Genomic DNA, 26,793 nt, shown 5'->3' with positions numbered 1-26,793 from the left:
CAAGTCCGCCTACTGTTCGTCAGCTTGTCCCGGTGAGTGAGGAGGCTGCGGCTTCGTTCTCACCGCGTGCCGTTCACTCACCTGGTTCTTCTCCTTCGTGGAAGGACCCCGCTGATTCGACTTCGAGGTGCGCTCCCAGTTTGAAGGGCGGCCATGCCCCAGCTCACCCTTCCATCATCGTCAACCAGCTCAAGAAAGTCATCCAAGCGCAAGCACCACGCTCCCGAGTTACAAGATCAGGTGAGGGGCGGGGGCGGGGGCTCGCTGCGGGGACCCGGGCTGGGGCTGCCTGCGGGGAGGGACAGGGCTTCTCCCCAGCTCCCGCTGGTCCAGGGGTCTCCCCAGCCCTGGGCAGAGCCCTAGATCAAGGCCATGGGCGCACGCCTCTTCCTGGAAGGGCACTACTGTGGGCTAGAAACCCCTTTGCGTGTCCTCGGGAGCGCACGGTGCTGTCAGTGTGGGCGGAAGCAGCATATGGAGGGTGGAAGGGAGGTCAGGCCGCCCTCGTCCCCAGGAGTTGGCTCTGGGGCTGTTGAGAAACTATATATGTGGTTGCTGCGTTCGGGCCACTTTGCAGCATCGCCTCAGCCACGTTGAGAAATTGTTCCTGGTCACAAAGTGCGGGCAGGAAGAAGGTGCTGGTGCCCCGGACTGTTATGTTTGCCACTGGCAGGCCTCTTGCAATGACAGCTTTCAGGGCAGAGGGTAGTGGCTTGTCCAGGAAAGCGAGTTGGGAGACGTATTGTCGTTCTCCGTTCATGTTGTATGAATGTTACCTGCCCTTTGGGGATGGGTTCTGTAGCACAGACCCACGCTCTGCCCCGCATGTGTCACCCCAGTAGCTGTGAGTTCCTCGCACAGGACCTGACTCACCCTGCAGGTAGTATTTTCGTGCTAGGTAGTGATTTCTAACTTTTAAAGCTCCCCCGTTTCTGGTGGCTTCATTTTATGTAGTATACTGTGTTGATTAATGTACAAGGTATGTTTTTGTGTGTTTGGTGTTTTGGGTTTTTGTTTTGGTTTTTAATGCTATTGGGAGAAGTGGAAAGGGAAAGGAAGTTCTGTAGGGCCACACTTGTCTGGAAAGGATTGTTGTTGTTGGAGTATAAAGTGTCATGCATGGCTATTTCTTCTAAAAAATGGCTGAATATTTAATTTCACTTTCTGTCCTTTAATTTTGTGTTCATTAAAATGTTTGACTTTTTTGGGTTTTGTCCTTTATCAGAAAACTGGAGGCCCCGTGCATGAAATTTGTGCACAAGGGGAGGGGGCAGGGGAGAGGGTCCCTCAGCCTGGCCTGCACCCTCTCACAATCCTGACCGCTGGTTCCTAACCCGCTCACCTGCCTCATCGCCCCTAACCACTTGCCTGCCTGCCTGATCGTCCCTAACCGCCTCTGCCTCGGCCCCCACTGTGGTGGCTTCATCCAGGACATACAGAATGACATCGGAAGGTCCTCCAGCTGTCCGGTCTAATTAGTATATTACCCTTTTATTATTATAGATTATGTCAATCTGGTATTTGCCCTACCTAGTGCTGTTAGTGGAAGTTGCCTATTTCAATCTAGATCACTAATTTTCTATCAGTCTTAAGCATCAGTGGCCCAGATAATTCAGAAATATTTTATGTTTGGGTTTAGGATGGGTTATTGACTTGTGTATGTGGCAGATTTCCCTTACTAATTATGACTTGTTTCAGGCTAATAGCCCAGAGTAACAGCTTAAAACTAAAACGGTCAGGTAGCAGGAGAAGTTTACTATATTATGGAAATATTTCCATAGATTTGCAGAGGATGGTGAACTGGTTGTTCACCGTGTTTGATTTCTTGTTCTGTGAAGTTGAACATAGTTTATGGAACCTGCTTTAAGCTCTGGAACATAAGTGACTAAATTATAAATGAGTTGTAGTGTTTAAGTAGTGAGAGGTTTATAGTAGAGTGAGGCTAAGAAAGTCATGAGAAAACTTTTTGCAGATTTTGATATTCTATCATAATATTGATGCTGATATTTTCTGGGCAACTCAGGTAATAAAAATTTGACTTATTTGGGGGTTATTTGCAGAATAGTCAGTATTTGACTTATTTGGGGGTTATTTGCAGAATAGGGTTTTTTTTAAACTTAGAATTCAGTTAAATCTGAAGGAAATTATGAGTAGGAGTTATGAAGCCATTAATAGTAGGTCTATTACTTTACATCTATCATTGAGTAGCCTCACCATTTGAAATACAGCTAAATTGCTTTCATTTACTTTATCTGAAGGATTTTTAAAAAACAGCATGCATTTGGTTATATATATTTCAACTTTTAAACCTTAAACATTAAATGACCACCTCCAGAAATGTACACATTTGTGTTCTTTGTATTAGAAGGCATTTCAAAGATCAATCAGTAATCACTGCACAGAATGTATTACTCAATCTGTAACTATTATTGTACACCTACTATGTGCTTATTGTTCTAGGTGCTGGGGTTTCAATACTAAACAGCCTCAACCTTTGTGAAGCTTGAATTAGCTATGCTTAGTAAGATTTAAACTACAATCTGATTGATGAGGTTGAAGTCACAAGGAAATTGATTTTAGTTTAGTAAGAAAAAAATATAGAAGTGTGAGGATAAAAAGGACTGTTTTGAGGAATGTTGAGATCTCTTGTCTGTGCAGCTGTTCTACCAGAAGTTTTTAAACTGGTGTTGTGGATGGACTCAAGTTTCAGCTAAGAGAATGAATTAAAACATAGTTAAGATGTATAATAATTCTCATAATGAGAATTAAAGTATCTAGTGTTTATTCTTTTTTATAGATGAGGGAATAGTGCTCAGAGTAGTTAAATAACTTGCTTAAAGTCACACAGTTGTCAAGTGGTGAAATCCAGCTCTGATAAAGCCAGGCTGCCTTTATCTTAAACTCTACCACCTTGTTCACAAGGGATTACATCTTTGGGCACTGCCCCATATAGCATTTCTTTTTTAATCCAGCAGATTTTGTTTCCAAATAGAAGGTCTTGCTAGTTTATCCTTTTTAACCACCTAATCTACTTAGTAGAGCTAAAACAGTAAAGAAAATTGTACTGAGTCTTAGAATCCTTTGGCACTGTTATTATATATTATGTAACAGAAATAACTTGCCAATTAACATTGTTGTCACTGCTTCCCTCTGTTTGTTTTTCCATTTTCATGTTGTTAAGGGAAAGGTGGCCCATCAGGATGGCCAGTTCCTGATATCTCATCTAGAGATGCGAAGGAGCTCAACTGGTGCTAAGGACCCAGCTGATTGACACTTCATTTTACCCAATTAACACAGTTTGTAAAACATTATATTTTTTTAAATGAGTTTTAATATGTATACATTTTCTACATATTATAATTCTAATTTTACTAATATAACTCTAAATTCAGCCACCGCAATACTAATTATTTTGATTTTTTTTCTAAAAATGTGTATTTTAAAATAGTAAATTAAAGTAGTGGCCGTTTTACAAAATTAACCCAAAAATTTAGTCTTCAAGAGAGAAAGACTACATGGAGAATCTGTCTTCAACATGAAATGTGAGTATAATAGTCTGAGGGTGTTTAAGATCTGGGATGCAGATATTTGAACTTCTTACTGAGGCTTCTGGTCTTAGGGTATTCTTGCTGTGTAGCTACCCCTGGTTACATATTGTAAGGCCAAATTCAGTTTGCAGATACATTTTATTTGACCTGCACTGTACAGTGTTTTATTGTTTCTTTGTTTGTTTGTTTCTTAATTGCCAACATTTGAAAATGGAAGTTTTTCCTGATTTGAATTTCTGGCTTCTCTTATGAAAAATTGGAAGATCTTGTGGCACCAGGACTGCATTCCTCATAGCAATAACAGGATGGAGAGATGGAGGCTAATAGCTGCAGGAAGCTTTAAACATCCTATATAATAAAAGGTTAACATGCAAATTGACCATAACAGCAGAACCACTGGGAATGACTGGTCACTATGACACACACTGACCACCAGGGGGCAGATGCTTAATGCAGGAGCTGCCCCCTGGTGGTCAGTGCACTCCCACAGGGGGAGCTCTGTTCAGCCACAAGCCAGGCTGATGGCTGCCAGCACAACGGTGGTAGGAGCCTCTCCCGCCTCCTCAGCAGCGCTAAGGATGTCCGACTGCAGCTTAGGCCTGCTCCCCGCTGGCAAGTGGACATCCCCCAAGGGCTCCCGGGCTGCCAGAGGGATGTCTGACTGCCAGCTTAGTGGACATCCCCCGAGGGGTACCAGACTGCGAGAGGGCACAGGCCGGGCTGAGGGACCCCCCCCCCCCCAGTGCACAAATTTTCGTGCACCAGGCCTCTAGTAGTTTATAGTTCCCACCTGCTTACTATGGTACTTGCCTGGCCTATCTTCATATAAACTTGAGACTCTTACTAAATGGAGAGCATTACTGTTGCTAATCAGTTATAATTTTTACTCCTCTTTAAACATTATATTTTTGAAGGGACTTGCATTGAGCATTTTTATTTACTTATTTATTTTTAAATATATTTTTATTGAATTTTAGAGAGAGGCAGAGAGAGGGATAGAGAGAAACATCAATGAGAGAGAAACATTGATCAGCTGCTTTCTGCACACCCCTCACTGGGGATCGAGCCCGAAACTTGGGCATGTACCCTGACCAGGAATCGAACCGTGACCTCCTGGCTCATAGGTCGAAGTTCAACCACTGAGCCACACCAGCCAGGCTGAAGTTGTTTTTAAAAGTCATTTATTTTCATTAGTTACTTCCTGAAGACTACCAATGCCTAGTGTTGGGGGCAGGTATGGTGAAGGTGATAAAAATGGTTATAGCACAGTTCATGCTTTCAATATGGTTAGTCTTTCTGGGGAAAACAAACAATTAAAGCTCATTAAAATGGCATTTGGATATATTTAAGACCTTCAGATATATGAGAAACAGGAAGAGCAGGGATCAGTATCTCTGCTAAGGCAAACCACCTGCTTACTATGTGTGGTATAATATTTTGTGACCTTAGGTTCCTTGGTGCCTAAATATAATCCAATAAATTTTTATTGCTGGTTTTACTTCTTGCAGGTTGGGTTTTCTTAAAGCTGGTTTGAATTATTGTGATTTAGGCATTTAAAACATTTAGATGGGAAATAATGAATTGATCAACTAAATCTTTGCTTTAGAAATTTGATTTACACGTTGAAGGGAGAATAATTATGAGGAGACTGTTAGTTTCTAATCAGCAATATACAGGTCTGTTGGCTTTCCAAAAAAGCCCGTTTGTTCCTGAAAATAGCCAAAGGAGATTATTATAAAGTCAGTTGTATTGGAGGAACATGCCTGGTCAAACACTTAATATTGACTAACAAATATTACTAATGATCCTATATAATAAAAGGCTAATATGCAAATCGACTGAATGGTGGAAGGACCGGTTGCTATGATGTGCACTGGCCACCAGGGGGCAGACGCTCGATGCAGGAGCTGCCCCCTGGTGGTCAGTGCACTCCGACAGGGGGAGCACTGCTCAGCCAGAAACCGGGCTCATGGCTGGTGAGCACAGCCTCCGCTGCAGGCTGGTGGTAAGGAGCAAGGGGTCCCAGACTACAAGAGGGATGTCCACCTGCCAGCAGGTGGACATCCCTCTTGTAGTCCCGGATTGTGAGAGGGCGCAGGCTGGGCTGAGGGGACCCCTGCCCCTCAGTGCACGAATGTTGTGCACCGGGTCTCTAGTCTATTGTATAAGGCAGAGGCAAAGATAATAAAATCAGTTTCTAACTATATGCCGGATGTGGTGTGGGCAGTTCCATGCACTTATTATCTTAATAGTTAAAACTGTGCAGGAGAGGTTGGTTATTTTTACAAATGTGGAAACTTGAGGCCTATAAGAGGTAAGTGACTTTCTGAAAGTCTCAAAAAAGAAAAGAAAAAGATCTAGACTCCCAAAGCCCATGCCATCTTATTTCTGCAGAAATAGGAGTTTGCACACAAGCTGGTGTTAGGACCACGAGTTAAGAATTATTTTTACATTTTTAAACTTTTACATTTAAAGTTGTTTAAAAGAGAAGAAGAATATGGACAGACCATATGGATCCACAGATTCTAAAATATCTGGCCCTTTATAAAAAAGGTTTGCTAACCCTTGCTCTAAACTCTTTAATAAAACCCTAAAACAAAAAATTGTGTTTAAATGCCTACCAAAAAAGGAGCACATATGCATATATGATGAAAAGTACTCTTAAACCTTTTTTTGAGAGTTCTTTCTTTTTGAAAAGCTAATGAAAACTGGGTACTCTGCAGGAAAATGCATAATGAAGTTTTCATTTAATTTCATGAAATTTATAGTCCCCTCAAAATCTGTCTAGGGTTCTTAGACTCCAGGTTGAGTAGTAAACAGAGACAGAAGGATTCAACTTTGTTGCCATACATCTAACTAACGCTAACATGCTAAACTAAAAACTAGGCTCTTCATAATTTTGCTGGTCTTTATAGAATGTATACAGGATTTGTGTAGCTCAGGCATTTCTAATAAAACCTCTCTGCCCCAAAAAGCGTGACCTGTCACGCCCACTCCCCATTAAGATTCCCAATCGCATGCTGAGACATAATGAATCAGTTGTTTGGTAGGAGTTTCTACCACTAAATACCTTGTTTAGAAGTTAAATACCCAACATTTCTTCCCATCACATTCTTTATTTTCTCAGAACAATGTCACCAGGAAACCCGTGCTGTTAAAACATTCCTTTGTTCTTTCCTAGAGTCAGGAACTAACAACTTTGGCATGGCATCAGAGCACATCACATTTCATTGTGAAGTCATAAAGCAACTACCTGGTCATTGGCAGAAGTTTTACAGAGGAGTTTTTAAATCTCTCTTGCCACATTGCTAAGACTGGCATAAAACCACATGCTTATTGTATTTGTACCAGGGAAGAATGAGGTGTGTTAATTATTTACCTTCAGATAAATAGAACTGCAGGTGCCAAGTAGAGACTGCCAGTACTAGAGAACAACTTCATTCTTTTGGGTTAAGGCTATAGAGAAGTACTTAAGTTGTCTATTCTGGTAATAGAGCTTTGGAGTAATGTGTACCTGATTTCAGCACTATTAAGGCCTTATCTTCCCTTAGTCTAAGTGTCCATATCTATAAAATGGAAATATCTATCTAAAAGGGTGTAATAAATGGCTCATATATGAAACCTACTGAATAAATGTATCTTTCCTTTAGTACCTAATTGAATATACATATCTATTGATTATGCTACATTTGCCAGACATTTTTCTAGAGATATTTCAGACACTTTACTAGATAGATGTTAGACATTAGCCTAGGTAATGTATTACAAATGTTTCCCTTTCAATGAGTGATTAGCTCATTGAAAAAATTCAGTTAGAAAATATGAAATATTAAAGTGAAAACTCTCTTGTAATGTCTTTAAAGGAAACTTAAATTTAGAGACTGCATCCATGTTTTTTCTAAATGTATTCTAATTTATTAAATTTATAAGAACAGAATCATAGTTGGTACCTTGCTTTTTATGTTAGTACTAGAGGCCCGGTGCATAAAATTTGTGCACGGTGGGGGAGAGGCGGGAGGGGTCCCTCAGCCCAGCCTGCCCCCACTCACAGTCCAGGAACCCTCAGAGGATGTCCTACTGATGGCTTAGGCCCGCTCCCCCTGTCATTCAGACGCTCCCCCCACCCAAGGGTTCCTGGACTGCGAGAGGGCGCAGGCGGGGCTAAGGGACTCCTTCCTTCCCCCCCCCCCCCCCCCTCAAAGGGTGCAGGCCAGGCTGAGGGACTTCCTCCCCCACCACCATCCCCCCCCCCCAAGTTCACGAATTTCATGCACGGGGCCTCTAGTGATAATAACCCAAATAAACAATGGCTCTTTGGAGTTCTTACTACTTTCTAAAAATGTATAGGGATTCTGTGAACAAAGTATTTGAGAACTGGTCTAACTTGAAATTTACTTACTTTTACTATATGTAAAAGAGGTGCTCCTGTTGCCTCACTTGCCAAGTCAGCTTTCATAAATATTAGATACATAATTTTCAGTTGATTTATAGTATTGCTTGTATATCTTGGTGTTGTAAGGAGCACAGGGTTGAGTATTTCAGTGCAGTTTAACTGTGCCACTTACTATGTGATCATGGAAAGCCACTTCAACTTCCTCTTAGTTTCTTCATATATAAAATAAGTCTGTACATTGTTATGAGTCATGAGAATCGGGGGTGTATATGAAAGTATGTAATTTACAGAACTGTATAAAGTGGCAATTTTTATATTCACTTATTTAAAGGCATGTGTTGGAGGAGCCAGTAAAGAGGAATAGAAGGAATTTGGATTTGAAGACAGTTCTCATGGTTCTGTCCCCCCTCCCCTCTATTTTTTTTTAATTTTATGAAAACTGAGAATTTTAATTTAATTGATCATAGGCTATGGTCAGAGGCCCTCATGTGATTGGGTCATGCTGAAAATAAAGAGATATGAGATTTATCAGATATGGTCAAGAGAATTACTTTGGTTCCCTAAGCAACTCATTTGATACTTTATCTCTAGTGCACAGGATATCAGTTAACATTGACTCACCTTTGAGTCACCAGCTATTAAGTTCTGTTATGAGGACCTGCAGCCCTATTATCACTCTTTTGTTCAGCGTTTATATAAAACCACTTCAGAAAATTGTGAAGCATTTTAGATATTGATTATTCTATGCAGAATGAGGAGTTTAGATAAAAGTGGACATTTCTTATTAATTAGAGGATATATGAGAGAGTTGGGGTGAGGTTTTTTATAGCAGTATTTGCTATCCTTGTTCTTAGTTTAATAACTATTGTGGAATACTTTTTCTCCTTAGGAGTACAGAAATTAAAATCATTCTCCCAAGTATGGACTTTGTCAGCATAGTGCACACCAAGGAATTCCATAAATAGAACAATTCTTCATTGGTTTCTGTAAGTCAGTTTCTTAATATTCAGTTTAATGTAATCCTTAGTCATAAAGCTTAATGGCTCAGGTAGTAAGGTGATAATTAGGGCAGGGAGGCATATTGCCTATTGTTAATTTGATATCCTCACAAAGAACACAATTTTTAAAAATTAACTAGTATGGTGACTGAAATTATGCCCATGTGGCATCTGAAATCTGAGGAAGACAGACAGCTATAACCTTGAGCATCATACATGGTGAATGCTGAGTTCTGAAACGATTCTTTGTGGAAGGGAAGGCATTTGCTGCCTAACATGTCTCTAGGAGACCAGCCTCAAAATAGATAAATGGAAAGTGTGATAGGAAATATTTCTAGAGCACCCCACTGTACCAAATGCTTATATGAACTTTCTCATCTAATCTATAATAATAAAACCATAATATGCTAATTAGACCAGACAGCCAAACGACCTTCCGGACGTCATTCTGGATGTATTTCCAGACAAAGCCGTGGTGGCAGGGGCCGAGGCAGAGGCGGTTACAGGCGATCAGGCTGGAAGGCGAGCAGTTAGGGATGATCAGGTAGGCAGGCAAGTGGTTAGGGGCAATCAGGCAGGCAGGTGAGTGGTTGGGGGAGATCAGGCAGGCAGGCAGAGTGGTTAGGGGCAATCAGGCAGGCAGGTGAGTGGTTAAGGGCAATCAGGCAGGCAGGCAGAGGGGTTAGGAGCCATCAGGCAGGCATGCAGAATGGTTAGGGGCGATCAGGCAGCCAGGCAGGCAAGCAGTTAGGAGCCAGTGGTCCTGGATTGCGAGAGGGATGTCCAACCGTTGGTTTAGGCCCGATCCCGCAGGGATCCCTGTGGGATCGGGCCTAAACTGGCAGACATCCCCTGTGGGGTCCCAGATTGGAAGAGGGTGCAGGCTGGGCTGAGGTTCCCCACCCCACCCTCCCACCCCCCATGCATGAATTTTGTGCACCGGATCTCTAGTCCTTATAATAACTACCTTCTACAGATGAATAAACTGAGGCTTTCAAAGTCCAAATAGTTTGCCCAGGGTCTCAAAGCTAGTAAGTGTTAGAACCAAAATTCAAAACCAAGTACTGACTCTAAAATGTGTGTGCTTAACACTTCTTTAAATTGCCTTGTGAGGAAGAAGCTGAGAAGTAAAGGATGCTACGAGCTTTTTATTATTTCATGTAATCCTGATCACAGCACTGTGAGGTAGAGGTGTAATTAGTATCCTCCTTTTGTATATAAGGAAACTGAGGCTTAAAGTCAGAATATATTTGAGGTCATATTGCTGGGAGGCAGCAGAATGGGATTCCAAGCTCAGCTGTTTGGTTTCAGAGTCTGCTGTTAACCACCGTTCAGTACCTATCATGTGTTTCTTTTCCTCCTGCATTTCACAATTTAGTTGGGAGGAAGGGGTGGTCTGGGAGAGCTAGAGAGAGACAGGAATGTAAACAGGGTGATTGGTGGCATAATAGAAGTGTGTATGAAGTGCTTTTAGAACACAGAGGGAGCAATTACCAGATGGTAGAGAAGGGGGGACAGGTTACAAAGAGGGGTGACTGAAATAGAACTTGAACAGTGAAAAGGAGCTTACCATGTAGGGCTAGTTACAAAATCAGAGTGGTTAGCAGGCAGTCTCTTAGGAGAAATAATACGACAGTACTAACCTTAGTAAGCATGGAGGAGCTTGGTGTATGAATTGTCTTTTTAATGTAATATCAATTGAATTGTCTAAGTAAAATTGAACATTTGAAATTTTGACTCATGGTTTACCAATACATATAGGAAATTAAGAGTATTTTGAACCACTGATACTTTGTTTTTTTTATAGCTTACATCTAGTTTTGTATTAGGGTACTGTACTTTACATAATAATGTGCATGATAAAATTATGGCTAATTGAGGTTTTGTAATTATATTTAAATGCAGCAGGGGAACTCATTATTTAAAGGAATACTGAGATGCCTCTAAAGAACAATAAATGAAGAAACATGTTGATCACCTGATTGATTCGGTTTATATATTTGGTTTAGGAGAATTTGGAGCACAATTATGTTTGCTAGTTTCTTATGTGAGACTAAAAGGCAAAAACCACACAAAACTCCCAATTCCCTGTTTATAGCTGCCTGTTCTACATTCTTCCTTAGGCAAGATGTGGTGTTGTTTGTATTCCTAAGCCTGAAATAGGACCGTGTCTCTGAGTGCCTAACTTTGGTCTCTCTGTTCCTAAGTAAGCATAGTTGCTGAAGTTGTTAAATGACGTTTGAACTGACTGTTAAAAGACAGTTTAGCTTTAGGCACAGGGAGATAGGATGGAAGTACAGTGTAGGTGGAAGAAATAGCAAAGGGACAGAATATAGGGTTGTGCGATATCTGTAGAGCTTCAGCGAGGAAGCCAGTATGCCAAAAGGTGAGCATGGAGAAAGAAGAAAACCAGGATTTGTGTGTCCCATTTACATGCCAGGATCTTTACTAAGTGCTTTACATCTGTGAACTCTCTAATATAGATGTGGTTTGCTTATAAATCTTAGAGATGTGGTAAGTCATGTGTGGTAGCTTTTTATTAAGAGAAAGAAAATGTTTTTTATTTTATAAATATTCTTTTTAAGAAAATGAAACGTAATTTCAGAAGTCACAACTTTCTAACTAATCATGAAAACCTGAACCAGGCCAATGGGAAACACAGAAGAACAGCAGAAGAGACATTTTAGAAATATTACGGAGGGGAATGGAGGTGGATGGGACTCATTGGTTGTAAAAGGTAACTTCAGGTTTCCAAGTGTCTATGAAATTAGTGGTGCCAATAAGATAAAACAGGAGAGGAGGAACAAGTTTGAAGAAAAGGTGTTTAATTTACTTTAAGCATCAATACATGGAACTTACAAAAGCAGTAAGATCAAATGATGTTGCTAAGGAAACTAGAAGAGAAATAAGAAGAGAAAACCCAGGTTGTTTTAGTATAGAGTACAAACCTTCTACTTCTTCATTATGGAAAATTTTAAACTTACTCAGAAATTAAGAGAATAGTTCAAAACCCTGTTATCCATAACCAGATAATTAACTTGTGGCCACTTTGGATCATCTGTATCTCCCTACAATCTCCTCTCCTGATTATTTTGAAACAAATCTCTAGGAGTTGGGACTATCCTATCTATAATAATAAAAGCATAATATGCTAATTAGACCGAATGTCCTTCTGGTCAAAGCCCAGGCTGCGAGGGAAGCCTGGGTCCTGGGTGCCAGAGGGAAGCCGGTGCTGGCAGCCAAGGGAAGGAAGGCCTACTCTTGCACGAATTTCGTGCATCGGGCCTCTTGTCCTATATAATAAAAGCCCAACGACCGAACGGCAGAACGATCAGTCGACCAGTCTCTATGATGCTCACTGACCACCAGGAGGCAGACGCTAAACGCAGGAGCTGCCCCCTGGTGGTCAGTGTGCTACCACAGCGGGAGCAGCCGCTCAGCTGACTGGGATGAGCAGCTGCTCCCACTGCAAACCCCGGGCCAACGGGCAGGAAACCCGGGCTGCAATCGTCGCCTCCTCGCCCGAGCCTCCTCCTCCTCGCTCCCTGCCTCCTCCTCTGGACGCCTGCAGGCTGCGCAGCACTGCCGCTGGGCTCTCAGAGCTGACCCCGGAGGCTGGGAGGCAGGTTCGTGGCTGCCTATAGGCCTCGTGGGACTGAGGCCCACTCCTCCGCCTCTCAGTGCTATTGTCCCTGGGCCTGGCCCCAACCGGGTCCCATGGAGAGGCAAGTGCTCCGGCTCCACGGAAGATGCTGGACCAGGGAGCAGTCTCTCAGAGGGCAGGTCCACAGCCGCTCGGTTGACCAGGATGAGCAGGCTGATCCCCACAGGCCACGCCCCCCACCAGTTCACAAATTCTGTGCACCATGCCTCTAGTAATCTATAAGATTCTAAATGTGTTATTTTCACAGCACATTCCCTCCTTGACAACCTCTGCCTGAATATTTCCAGAGATAGAAGTCATGCAATGCAATGAGCTAGCTGTGTTCTTTTTTTTATTAGCTCTAATTATTAGAAAGTTTTCTCTTTTATTGAGCTAAAAATCCTAACAGTCTTAGTACTTTGCCAAGGACACACACGCCCATGCTGAAGTCAAGAAAGGATTTAGACCTCAAAATATTTTTATATTGGGTTTGTAGTAAACCCTTTTTCTCTAAAGATCATAGTGTTTGCAAACAGTTTTTCTGCCGCCATGTGTTCAGGGTGCTCATAGAGCAGTCTTGGAGACACATCTTAGTCAGAGCAAAAGCTTATTTTAGATATTTAAAAAAGCTTCTCTCAGAGCCACATAGGAGTAGATGGCTTAGCTACTCTTGTAAGTGTATAATTTAATACTATATTTTTTAAATGTTACTGAAGTAATTCACATTTTTTAATTAAATGTTTTTTCTTTTAAAATTTTACCTAAGTATACTAATCATAAAAATTCAGTTCAATTAATTTTTACAAGGTGAACAGAGCAGCATTCAGAACAAGCAGTAGAATATTACCAGCAACCAGGAAGTCCCTCATATGCCACCTACTCATTACCTCGACACTGCTCTGCCTAAGAGTAACTACTATCCTGACTTCTATACCATTTCTTTTGGGTTTTGTTTTGTTTTTGTTTTTTTTTTGTTTCTTTTTGAACTTTATATAAATTGAATCATACCATATGCACTCATTAGCTTCTTTAGCTTAATAGTGTATTTATGAAATTAATCCATGTGTGGATGTAGTTTATTAATCCATTGCATATATATATGGAGTGCTTATTATATTTGCTATAGAGTATTTCACTGTGTGACTGACCTCAGTTTATTCCTCTATTGTTGGTGGACTGTTGGATTAGTGCTATTATAAATATTCTTGCACAGATCTTTTGGTGAACCTGCCACGCGTCCAAAACGGCAACCATCCCACTTGCGTCTATAGACACTTATGGTGTACTAAGGGTGAACATTTGTGCACATTTCTATTGGATATATCTAGGAGTAGGATTGTGAAACCTTGGTTCTTGTCAGGGATCTTCAGATTGGGTTTAGAGTATATGTTCCAGCAGAAAACAGGATGGTAATCAAATCAGCCTCAGGGACTGTAGACCAGGCTCTGGAGTTACATTTGAGTTCTATTGTGGACTGAATTGTGTCCTCCAAAATTTCTATCTTGAAGCCCTAACCCTTAATGTAACTATATTTGAGAGGGCCTTTAAGAAGGTAATTAAGTTCAAATGAGATCATAAGGATGGAATCCTAATTCAATAGGACTGGTTTCCTTAAAAGAAGAGGAAAGAGCCCTAGCTGGTTTGGCTCAGTGGATAGAGCGTCAGCCTGTGGACTGAAGGGTCCCAGGTTCGATTCCAGTCAAGGGCATGTACCTTGGTTGCAGGCACATCCCCAGTAGGGGGTGTGCAGGTACTGGGGATGTGCAGGAGGCAGCTGATCGGTGTTTCTCTCTCATCGATGTTTCTAACTCTCTATCCCTCTCCCTTCCTCTCTGTAAAAATCAATAAAATATATTTTTTAAAAAAAAGAAGAGGAAAGAAACCAGGAATTGTGTGTACAGAAAAAAAAGTCATGTGAGGATGCAGCAAGAAAATGGCTGTCTACAAGCTAAGGCGCGAGGCCTCACTAGAAACCAGCTGTGCTGGTACCTAGAGACTCTAGATTTTCTCTTTCTTTGTTCTCAGTGTCCTGCCTTGTCAATGAGGGCATGCCAAAGAGCCAGGAGGTCTGGTGCCGCAGAAAAGGCAACATTTGCTGCCAGTTTGGGGGCATGTAGTAAGCACTGGTTTTGTTGGCCAGTGTTTGGTATTTGTTTTGTTTTGTGTTGTTTTCCTACAGGTAGGCTTTGTTATTATGCTTTAAACTGTGGTGTGTATTACTCAGAAATTTAGACTTATATTTATTTTTTCAGGTTTAAGCCATTTTTTCCATTCCAAACCTTGCAAGGATTTGAAGAAGATGAAGAAGACCATATACATATACAACAATGGGCACTTACTGAAGGCCGTCTTAAAGTTACATTGTTAGAATGCAGCAGGTATGGTCTTTGTTTTGTCATTCCTACATTATGGGAAAGAGAGTACAGTAAATGTGCTTAGGCAGTATTTGTGTTTATTCTCCCTCTGTGTTGATTTATATTGTATTATCTGTAAATTAATTAATCGTAAATTTTAAAACAATAGTCCTTTCCAGTTTGCAAAAATAAATATGTATATATGTGTGTGTATATATATACACACACACACACACACACACACACACACATTCTAATGGGGGGGGCATTTATTCTTTACTGATTCCCAAACTTTTTAGATGCATGATACTCTGTTGGCATACCTGACTTATATCTATAGGTGTTCATAGCATAACAGTTTTGAGAATTGTTTGTGATCATTGAAAATACTCTGGGAAGTTGAAAAATCAGACTTGGAAACCCCTGTGATGCTTAGAATTTTAGAGCTTTCTGAAAGGATCTGGTCCAGCCTCCTTATTTTATTGTACCAGCCCCATAGTCTAAGCTGTGTTCATATGTTTCTTGAATTGCTTACTACACTAGCCTTCTTACTTATGTTGACATAAGAACATCCAAACCTGTAGAGAATTTTTACAAGTGTTTATTTGAGCCAAACTAATGACATGCCAGAAGCAAGATCTCAGATGCTCCGGAGAATGACAGTTTTGCAGTCTTTTGTACAGTTGAAATGAAGGAGGGAATGTAAGGAAGATTATATGAAGGTGGGAGAGGACAAGAATAATTAACAAGATTATGTGCTCCCTTGAGGGTGGTTATGCTTCTGAGGGGTCTAAAAAAAAGGGTTACTCTGGCATTTCAAAGGTGTGTTAACCTAAATGCACAAGAACAATGGACAGGGCTTGCTTAAGGCAAAGGTAAACCTTTTCATAGGTCTAAGGCTTAGCTATCCACGGTGACCTGCCCAGTTAGGAATTTATGATCAGATCACCTGTGAGGTTACTTTCAGTTAGATTTATTGTAGAGCCCCTTTCGTCCACACTTATTTCCTAACAGTGGTTATCAATATAACAACCAGAATGAGATTTTCAAAATGCAAGTCTAATTGTCACTCTCTTAATATTCTTTAATGCCTCCCCCCATTACTCTAGAATACAGACTCAAATCCTTGCCTGACCTTTCTAACTTCTTTGCTCAGCCCCTCACTCACAGTACTTCACTTCAGCCACACAGGTCTTCGTAAGGCAAGAGGGTGGCAAACTTTCTCTAAAGGGCCAGATTGTAAATATTTTAGGCTTTGTGATTTACATGGTTTCTGTTGTAACTACTCAACTCAGCCTTGTAGTGTGAAAGCAGTCAGAAATAGGCAATAGGTTAACAAATGGGTGTGGCATGGTTGTGTCTTCATAAAATTATATATATTTATGTATAATTATGAATATATATATGAGTTTCATAATTTTTATGTGGCATGAAATAACTCCCCCCCCCCCCCCAAGCATTTAAAAATGTAAAAACCACTGGTAGCCCACAGGCCATACAAAAATAAGCAGTAAGCTGGTTTTGGCCCATAAACAACCACAGTTCACCATTCCCTGCCTTAGATATTTTAAAGTACCAAGGCCCTTGTGTGTACACCCACTGTTTCTCTACTGAAGGCCCTACCCCATTTTCTGCTCGTTGAAACCAGCCTTTCTTGGTTCACCTCAAAAGCTACATCTTTAATGTGTCTCCTAACCGTTCCAAGTACAAGCATACTGTCCTTTTGCTACATTTGTGTGACACTTGTTTGTACCACTTGTTTGGTACTTATCACTTCTATTTTTATTTCCAACTCATAATAAAAACAAGTGCTTGGATACAGAGGTTATATTTTTGTACCTAATTATTTATGTCCTTGCTAATAAATAGGTTAATTTTGAATACCTTAATAAAAATACGATAAATATTTTTTGTTTGTCTTAGAGTGACTCATTATTGTGCACCGTTATGTCAGAAAGCTGGTTGAAAGGAATTCTTTTATCAAAGAAAGACTAAATCTGTAAATTTTGTAAAAAGGAACTTCAGTGTACAGTAAAATGACATATATAATAAAACATGGCTCTACACAAGTCTGAATTTGAAGTAGCTAAGCTAATATATTATGGTAAGCCAAAGTATTAAATATATAATTATGATGTATCACCCCAATAAATTGAATATAAAGAAAAAAATAAGTATATAATTATGTTATGTTAATATTTAGGACATTTTTCAAGTGGTCTATGTCTAAGGAAATTTTGAAGTGATGCTTTCTTTTTTTCCCCCAGTGAATTTTCTTATTGATCCACAGGCATCAGAATTATACTTAATGGATTACCTTTTCCAAAATAATCATAGCAACTTCTAACCATTTGAAGGGCAGCTTTGCACAAAATTTCTTGACTATACTGTTGTCAATTCCTATCTACCTACTCATCCCCTCATCCACAAATCTGCAAAGATAGCCTTGAAGGAGATTTACTTACTTATTCATTCATTCATCAAACTTGCCTGTTGTAAAGCTTTGAGAGTGAACTTAGCCAGTGAGGAAAAAAATTAGAAGTATTCATAGAAAACAAACTTGTTTATTGAAAATATTAGAGTTATTGTACAACTGGAAACTTTATGCTTCAGGAGGCAACATGAAGTAGAAATAATACCAACTTTTGAATTAGAAAGTGCTGTCTTTACATCCTAGCTGTGTATCCTTACTGTTAGATATTCTTAGACAAGTTTCACATCTGTAAAATGGGCAAGGTTACTACCTTGTCAGTAATTGTGCTCAGAATAGGTAAATAAACCACAGTGGCTACTATATAGAAGGCCTTCAGTAGCTGGAGCTTCTATTATTATACCTTAATGTAATCATTATAGTGTTTACCAAGAGGAAAACAAATCTTTAGACAGACCTGTTCTTTTTGCATAATTGGTTGTGAGAACTGGAATTTGAATTTTATTAACTTAGAAGGGTCTCAGACTGTAAAGAGAGGTTCTTTTTTAATTATCTAAAGTAGAGTTTTGAACATCCCAATTACAAGTTTGGGGGTGGAAACACAATTTTATTTGTAAAAATTGGTTCTAACTGCATTTTTTTGCATTGAACTAAAGTTGATTTTTAAAGTTCCCAATGACCTCAATTTATGTATTTGTAGTTTTTCTATTAGAAGATTTAATTATTGCACATTAATGTTCAATCATATTGTTAAAACTGTTTTTAAATTTGTAATTTATAGTCTTAAAGGGTTTGAAGTATTTTGCAAAGAAAACAATGCCCATGTGCAATTAAGTAGAAAAGATAAATTAAAAACAACCATATAGGGAATAGAAGATCAGTTTTCTAGCAGCAGAGTAAACTTAATGGATAACTTAGCTCTCATTCTCTGATAAACTGTGCATGTTCTTTAGGGGAAAAGAAATTTCGCCCCAAATTCTAGGAGGGATTTGTCACATAATCTTTATGTAAAAGACATTGAATGAAGTAATGAATACATTTTTTTTTCTTGTTTTTCTTTGGCTGGTTTTATCAACCAGTTATATTTTTAAAACAAAGATTATAGTCAGTGAAAGCAAGGCCTATACGGTTTTGTGGTGTGAGAGTTCTGTACTCAAAAGTGGTATATTTAGGATATAGCCTGTCCTAATTATAGATAGAAGATTCTAATTAAGGTCACTTCTTCAGTGAATCACACTTGCACTGTTCTAAAGCCTGTATTTTCTCAGCAGCTTTGGAATGCCTGTTTTATTTTACTGGGTTCCAAAAATACATCACTTTAAAAAAATGTGTAATGGTAACACAAATACAGAAAACTATAGCAGTTGACATTCTACTCTATTACCAAGATCCTTACCTTATTCCCCAATTAATCTATTATCGGCACAGACTCATAGATTCCTGTATTTTTCAATGATTATAATTCTTTACTATTCTTAATTATTTTGTTGTGAATTGTTCTTGATTTGGCCACTAGGTACCCCTTCAAACTTGGCTCTGTATGCTTGTGACATGAGCCTGTCTTTTTTTTTTTTTTTAGCTCTTCATTACTTTCTGGTATAACAAGCTATTCCAGGTTTATTTTGTATCTTTGCCATAGTCCTAGAATCAGCTATTTTACCAAAGAGCCCTGGTTCCTTTTAATAAAGTATGATATTAAAAATCAAGATCTGGATGTTGGGTTGTTCACTGCTACTTCATATACTCAGAGGTCCCTTCAGCGGACAGAGTTGTGAAATACATATATGTATAGACACTTATACATATATGCATACACATACACAATTTAGAAATCATAAGCTCACCCAATACTTCCAATTCTAGTTTATCCTAGAGTTGTTCCTTGCCTTGGTTCGTTCTTCTTCCTCCCATATTTTTATATCCTCTGAACCCTAGCTCCAATAACATCAGCACTTGTACTCATTTGCTCAGTTCTGTAATAACATCTCAAATAGTTGCAGAATTGTTTTATTACAAGTACAGAAACATACTTACTAAAAGGAATTCAGGATTTATTTGCAGTCTCCTCTACACTACACAAGATTGAGGGTGTATGGTCAAGTACTGTACAGTCATATGCTGCATAGTGACATTTTGGTCAACAATGGACCACGTATATGATGTTGGTCTCATAAGATTATGATGGAGCTTAGTTTCCTATTTAAAAATGAAAGGATATGAGGTTCCGGAGGAATTTTTTTCTCTGATGGGAGCAGTATCTGCGGGGCTTGGCAATAGATTCCCTCTCATTTAGAGCACCTCAATTTTTTATGCAGAGATTACATCCCAATCAGTCAGCCACTGACCTTTTTTTTTACTCAGAGGAGCCTGCCCGCCCCCCACATTACTACATATTTAGGAAATAGAAAGAATAGATTTGGGATATACTTTTGGTGTGTGAAGGACTTAATGTTCTGGTTTCTTTTTTTGATATCTCAAAAGAGATTGTCACCTAAATTGTAAAACTTTGGGGGAAAATAGGCTTTTAAAATATTTTAAGTGCTGGAATTAAAAAAAAATAATTGCCCTTCCAGATCTAGCTTGATGGTCCTCATAATGCATTGCTATAAATTCCTTGTTGAGACTTAAGATCCTGAACAAGGACACAGGTCCAAAGGATTTTCTCTCATTTTGTGGGTTGGTGGTATCCTTTGAAGCACAAAAATATTAATTTCAGGATGTCCCATTTATCTATTTTTTAGTCCTATCTTAAGAAACCATTGTCTAATCCAAAGAACTATTGCACAATCCAAGAATTGTGTTTTCTTGTTCCTGAATCCTGAAGATTTAATATCTATTGGGATTCGGAAACTGCTAGCCTTCTCTGCACAGTAGTCAAGGCCCTTACTTAGGTACTTTGCTCTTTTGAACAGATGGTGGCAGCAAAGCTTTGGTAAATGAAAATTCTCATTTTCCTAAACTTAGTATTTTATAATTCTGAATCTTCTTATGTTTTTGGCATTAGGTTGTTGAGTACTGTTTAAATTTCCTTTTAAGATTAAAATTTATTTAAATTTATGGATTTCTTTTTGCCATGATTTTGTTCAGGCTTTTTAGCTCATGAAGCCAGCTTGTGAGGCATAAACATGATTTGCTTGAGGTCTCAATCTTAGGAAACAATTTTCTCATATTGCTCTGATGTGTTTTATCCATTTTTCTTTCATTATCTTACTCCTACCCCCATGATATTCCTGTAGAGGTAAAGTTTGGAGTGGTAATCAAGATGTTGATTAACAGCTAAAGTTGTTCTCAAGCTTACTACTAAAACATATTGGCAGACTTAGGTTCTGATTTAGAAGATAGATAATGTAGAAGTTGTTGGACCATGTAGGTAACATTTTATCCTCCAATAATAAAAACTGCCTTAATGATCTCAAGATTGGACCTGTGATTTCCTTTTAAAATCTGAATATTAAGCAGTAAAATTAGGTGATGCAGTTATTCCTTGATAATTGTTTTCAAGATAATAGAAATAACAAACATTTATTGAGTACTTACTATTTGCTAGGCACTATGCTAAATGCCTTGTTTTTTTTTACTCTTACAACGGCTTTAAGAACTACATACTATATTTCCCCTGAATTGTTCAAAGGAAGAAATGGGCTTAAAGAAATTAAAGAAATTCAGTCACATTAGTAGATGGAAGTGTGTGTGTGTGTGTGTGTGTGTGTGTGTGTATTTGTGTTCACAAGCAACTATTTGTACTATATCTCATTAATAGAAATTACTTTCTGTTTGATTGATTTAGCCGCTGAAAAACAACTTGTCCTGGAATTTCACCTAACTTTAGCTTTACTTCACTTTTCCACTAGAGGGTATACCAAGTATTTGATTTAAGTTTTTCTGTTACCAAAATTATAATAGTAACAGTAATTTATTACTTCTTGGTATGATTTGAAAGAAAATTTTTAATGTACATAACTGGTACAATAATCTTGTTTTATTTTTATACTGCAGGTTACTCATTTTTGGATCCTATGACAGAGAGGCAAATATTCATTGCACACTTGAGTTGAGCAGTGGTGTTTGGGAAGAAAAACAAAGGAGTTCTATTAAGACGGTAAAATTGATTTGCATAGTTTTAAAGTTTGTATTCTATAAACACGCTTTTATTAATATTTCTATATTCTTAGTTATTTTTGGTCATGTGCAAATAATTATGAACAGCTTTTATTCATCTTTTTATAATAAAGCATCAGTGATGAAATGGATCCCATAAAACTATAGTATTCAGATTGCTTGCTTGAATAAGATATCTAACCTGACTAATTTTCCTTCTGTACAGAAGAAGTGAGGGCAGGTGTGTTTGAGTAACAGAAAGAAGGCTAGTCTAGCCATAAGTGAGGTGGAGTCATACTTACTCATATAGGGCATGGCAAGGATTTTGGATTTTATTCTTTGTGGTGGGGTAGTTTTAAGATAAGGAGTAACAAGATCTTGTGTACATTTTGTAAAAAAAAAAAAATGTTCTTCCTGTATACAGAAAGGATTGTAAGAGGATGAGAGTAAACCTAAGAGAGATCAGGAGGCATTCAGGGAAGGCATTCAGGAGGTGGTAGCTGAGGAAATGGAAAGAATAGATTTGGGATATACTTTTGGTGTGTGAAGGACTTAATGTTCTGGTTTCTTTTTTGATATCTCAAAAGAGATTGTCACCTAAATTGTAAAACTTTGGGGAAAAAATAGGCTTTTAAAATATTTTAAGTGCTGGAATTAAAAAAACAAAAAATTGCTTTGTGCTCAACATGTTTTAATTGGACTTGTTGGGTTCTTTGAGTTCTTAAATAAATAAAAATTGTCACTAGTTTTTTTCAAAATTTGAGTTGGTATTTCTGAATGTTTCCCATAGAAGTTTTAATAGGAATTATGATGCATTTCTTGGAATTTGCATAAATCTAGTAGTTTATTAAAGATTTAGAGCATTTATCAAAATGTTGTCTACAAAATTGCTATATTAAGCCCGTGAAGTTTTGCATTGGAAATAAAATCCCAGGATTTTATGTCTGAAGTTGAAAAAAAATTTATGCCATAAAAGAACATGTAGCCTTTCCTGATTTTTAAGAATAGTTATTTCATATACTAAGAATATATTGAAATATTATGCATTTGGTAATAATAAAACTCCAGAATGCTTCTTGGACTTCCCAAACTTCTCTGGGTTACTTCTAGTCTTTTTAAATATTAGATCTATTTAACACATCAATAGTTTTTTGCAGAAATAAATTATAGTTGTATTCTTTAAAGATGTATTTAATAACTTAGATATTTAGCTGTTTCTATCATATTGAGCTCTTGGTAGCAGTATAGCCAATATTTAGGAAAACTATTTCTCTATTATGTCTTCAGTATATTGGTGGATAGGTACTTTTAAAATATGTTTACATAGCTGTTTAATAGTAGTAGTAATGTGCTTTTTGGTATTTCTAGAATAGTATATTATTCTTCATAGCATTTTTTAAAATAGTCACAATTCTCTATTTTTTTAAATAGGCCCCTAAGCATATTGACTTTTGAAGGTTATGTGGTATTTTTGTAGCTGTATCCTTGACTTTTAAATTGTTTCCAGTGTCTCTATGTAATAACTGTTGTGTATACCCTTATATAACATTGAGCAGTGTGAAATTATTTTGGAATAAGTAGAGTAATTTTGATCAGGGTGGGAATGTAGGGGGAAGTAAAGCTAGAAAGAGGATGAGCTGACCCACAGAGTTTGAATTTATGAAAGTTTTTGGGAGCTATTGAAGATTTTGAACATGAAAATGACATGGTCAAAATAGTGGTTTTTAGGAAATTCTCCTCCTTTTTGGTGGTTGTGCATGCCTTAACTTTAAGTTACATCTCAGTCAATTTGAAGCAGCTCCCCAGAGGGATAAAATAACCAGCTTTACAGTTGTTCTGAAATATATAAATACATGAAAAAGCATTATTGTTTTGTCTGGGTATGAAATAGTCATAACTTGCCATTGCTATTGGCATTTTCAGTTTTCCTTATATCAGATTAGACAGCTTTAATATTTTATAACAAAAATTAGTAAGACGTTAATCTTGAGTCATAATTTTAGATCTTAGCACATGTCATAGCTAGTTTTGGAAAAATAATTTCTAGGTTACTAATTACATCTGGTGTCAAAAATGTCAACAACAGTTAAGTGTCTTCAGGCATTAAATTACATATGTCTGAATTTAATAACCAGGGAGGAGAATTAGAGTGCTCTTCAAGACTACATAAAACATTGTAGGATAGGATTTGAAAATTTGGAATATATTATAAATTTGGATGGAAAATGTATCATTAAAAATAAGTATGCTAAAGTATTCAATGATTTTGGAAGCTATCTTTGTATATACAATCTTCAGGTTTAAATTCATTTTTTTAAATGTTAAAATTTACTCAGTCACTAATTTTAGTGTACAGAATGAAAGAAACTTAATTTCTTTTATATTTTAAGTATATCTTTTAGTTTTTAAAGCATTATAATGTACTTGATCATGCCATTAATAGGGAAGATCAATAACAGATGGAAAGCTTTAGATTTGTAGTACTTGGACAAATGTTGGGGGTGGAGATGGAACAGTTGTAATGCATTAGCTGGAAGTATTAGCAAATCTAATGTATGTGGCTTAAGCAAAAAAGAGACTTACTTGTCTTGTGTGATAAGCCCTTAGTTAGTATATAATCAAGGAGCTGGCTCTTACTGGCTTCCTCCTTCATTATCGTTAGCATGGGGGTTTTATTCTCATGGTTGCAAACTATCTGGTGCACCCCTAGATATCCACCTTTCAAGAAAAAGGATGAGATAGAAGACATGCCAGAGGCACATGTCAGTCAAGTTTTGTCCTTTTAAAATTCTTTACTGGAAGCTCCACCCAGGGATTTTGACTTATATCTCATTTGTTAGAACTAAGTCATATGGTCTCCACTACCAGCAAGGAAGTATGGGGACTCGCTTTTGTTTTTCAGCCTTTGTAGAAAAAGAAGTTAAGAGAAAAGGGTTATGAATACCTTTTAGGTGGTCAGTCCACAGTCTTACCACAAGAAAAAATTTAAATCTGTTTGATGAATTTTTGTTTATAAGGGGATTTTTTTTCTTAAATTGAGTGAGTATCAGGGAATATTGAAAAGAATAATTTAACCAATAGCTTGCATAAATCCTACTTTCTACCTTATTAGAAATCCAAGGCAAGTTTGGGGCAAAATCAGACACTTGGTCACTGCCTTGCTTATTTCACTTGCAAAATAAAAGAGTTCATAGGATAAATGAGGTACTTGTGTTTATTCTTTAAAAATAATAAGCAAAGATTCCTCATGAGAATCCCATTAAATGTGATAGCTGAGGTGCAAATAAATTAGATATTAGGCTTAAACAAACATTAGAGAATTATCTTGCAAGAGATGACGAAGTCAATACTAAAAATGTGCTCACCTTCACCAAAAGAGACAAGGCAAGTTTATTTTCATTCTATTAGCAATATGCAGGTTTGGTGCTGATAATTTGCTTCCCTTTCACTAATGAATAAATTTCAGGTTCAGATTTTTGAAAATGTTCATTTCAGGCAATGATTAATATTTCAGTTGGAAACTCTATAGACAACTATATATCTCTAGAATTTATGGTGCTTATCAAATAAAATTCACAGTAAATCTGACATATTAAAGCATACATAATCATTACTGTGTGAATGCTAAGACAAACAGATCATATAAATATCACATAAACACAGTTTTAAATAGATCCTGAGTGTTACTTTCCTCTGACTCTGGGAGTTCTGAGGTAGCAGGAAAGGCCTTGGGACCAGCTGGCACCCAGCTGTTCTGTCTAGCTCTTTCCCTTGTTCTCCATTTTAAATAAAACTATGAAATGAGTTTTAAGTTTAAAAACAAACTTTTTAATGTTCATTTTATCCTGAGCCTACTCCCTTTGCACTCAGACATTTGAAAGCAATTGTCCTTTAAAAGAGATTAGTCTTTCCTCCTGTGATTAGAGACAGAATGTTAAAAATCCAAATAACTCTTAAGTCAGTACATTGACATAAATATGTTACTATCAAAGAAGAAGGAAGAATATGGACTTCTTCTTGTTCTGAAATAGAGACAGAATTAGAGAAGTATCTTTTGGGTCCTTGGGATATAGTACACAGTGGATGGGCAGAAGAGATGCTGGAACCGGCATGTGTTCAGTATAAATAGAAGCAGAAGCACTTCAGGTTTGTGTAGCTTAATATGCAGGTACCTGAGGGAATTGTGGTGAAAGGCATTAGATGTCATGATATTATCAGGCCTGCCTGAAAAATAAGAAGTAATAAATCCCTGAAGGACAGTCAGCTAACAATTGGGGAGAATTTCTAAATGTTAATTTGGAACTCTTAATTAGAATGAGTATATTCCTTTCAGAGGGTTATAGGGTATCAGTTGGCAACTTCCGATTGGCAATTTGAACTGGCAACTGCTAAGGGCTTTATTTTTTTATTTTTTACAGCAAAGGTGGAAATTTATTGAAGAACAAGTACAGACTCCCACGTGGGGAAAGGGAAAGAATCTCACAGCACAGACTCCCATGTAGGGATGGGAAAAGAGTTCCCTGCTAAGGGCTTTAAATAGGGTCAGCTGTACCCAAAATTATGAAGTCAGAAGAATTCATCTCCTAGATTCTGGACTTTATCTTTTTTCGAACACGGGACCCTTCTGTCCGAAGGCCTATGCTCTTTCCACTGAGCCAAACCAGCTAGGGCTAGACTTTATCTTTTTGTTAGACTCTGGTAGCACTTTTCTTTCTCTCCACTCTTGCTTCCCTCATTTTTGAAAGGATCTGATTTTGAAAGAGAAATAGTTTATATCAGGCTTCCTTCAATTTTTTTAACACACTCTTACAATTAAAGAGCTATTTGAGGAGATGATGCCTAGAGTCTGACATATTTTTGCCATATACAAAGAGCCATAGTCTTCTGCTTGTAGAATCTATACTTGTTCCATTAAATCCTACTGCTGCTAACAAAAACTGGACTATGAATGGTATTCTGATAATTAGGAGACAGTTTGGGAGTGGTGAAAGTGGAATCATTTTAGAACAGAGTCAAGGAGAGCTCTGAAACTAAGGGGAAATAGGATTTAAATAGAAGGGCCTTCATCATAAGATTAGCCATGGTCAGTTGCCCAAGACTGAGCTTGATTCAGAGGTAGTCTGCCTTATAGAGCCCAGTGAGTCTCTCTTTACCTCCAGAGCAAAGGTTAGGGCAGCTGAAAAGAGGAAAAAATGGCAGATGGAAGGTAATCAGTTTGGAGAATATATAATTTAGAGAAATCATTCCTGTCTAATATGAAGATGCTAAACAAGCGTGTAGAACAGCCGTGGGCAAACTACAGCCCGATCCGGCCCGTTTGAAATGAAT

The 26,793-nt window shown here is 38.1% G+C and overlaps 1 protein-coding gene across 4 annotated transcripts in view; it reads left to right on the top strand.

Moving 5' to 3' along the window:
- Positions 1-81: 81 nt before the first annotated feature.
- Positions 82-26,793, top strand: part of PDZD8 (PDZ domain containing 8) — a 55,319-nt gene continuing 28,607 nt past the window's right edge. The window contains exons 1-4 of one of the 4 annotated variants that reach the window (XR_002829095.1): positions 82-240; positions 14,835-14,960; positions 21,364-21,466; positions 25,884-26,402. Coding sequence is in view for 1 of the 4 variants with exons in the window: in XM_023753398.1 (XP_023609166.1) it covers positions 3,541-3,542; positions 14,835-14,960; positions 21,364-21,466 (231 nt within the window). In the remaining 3 variants the exon portion in view is untranslated. Of the gene's footprint in view, positions 241-3,413; positions 3,543-14,834; positions 14,961-21,363; positions 21,467-25,883; positions 26,403-26,793 lie in introns of those variants that run through there. The other 3 variants (XR_002829096.1, XM_023753398.1, XR_002829097.1) reach the window with 3 other exon arrangements.

The sequence above is a fragment of the Myotis lucifugus genome, unplaced genomic scaffold, assembly GCF_000147115.1.
Source record: "Myotis lucifugus unplaced genomic scaffold, Myoluc2.0 scaffold_44, whole genome shotgun sequence".
Taxonomy (NCBI): Eukaryota; Metazoa; Chordata; class Mammalia; order Chiroptera; family Vespertilionidae; genus Myotis; species Myotis lucifugus.
Note: the sequence above shows the minus strand (reverse complement) of the source record. Positions and strands in the feature narration are given on the sequence as shown.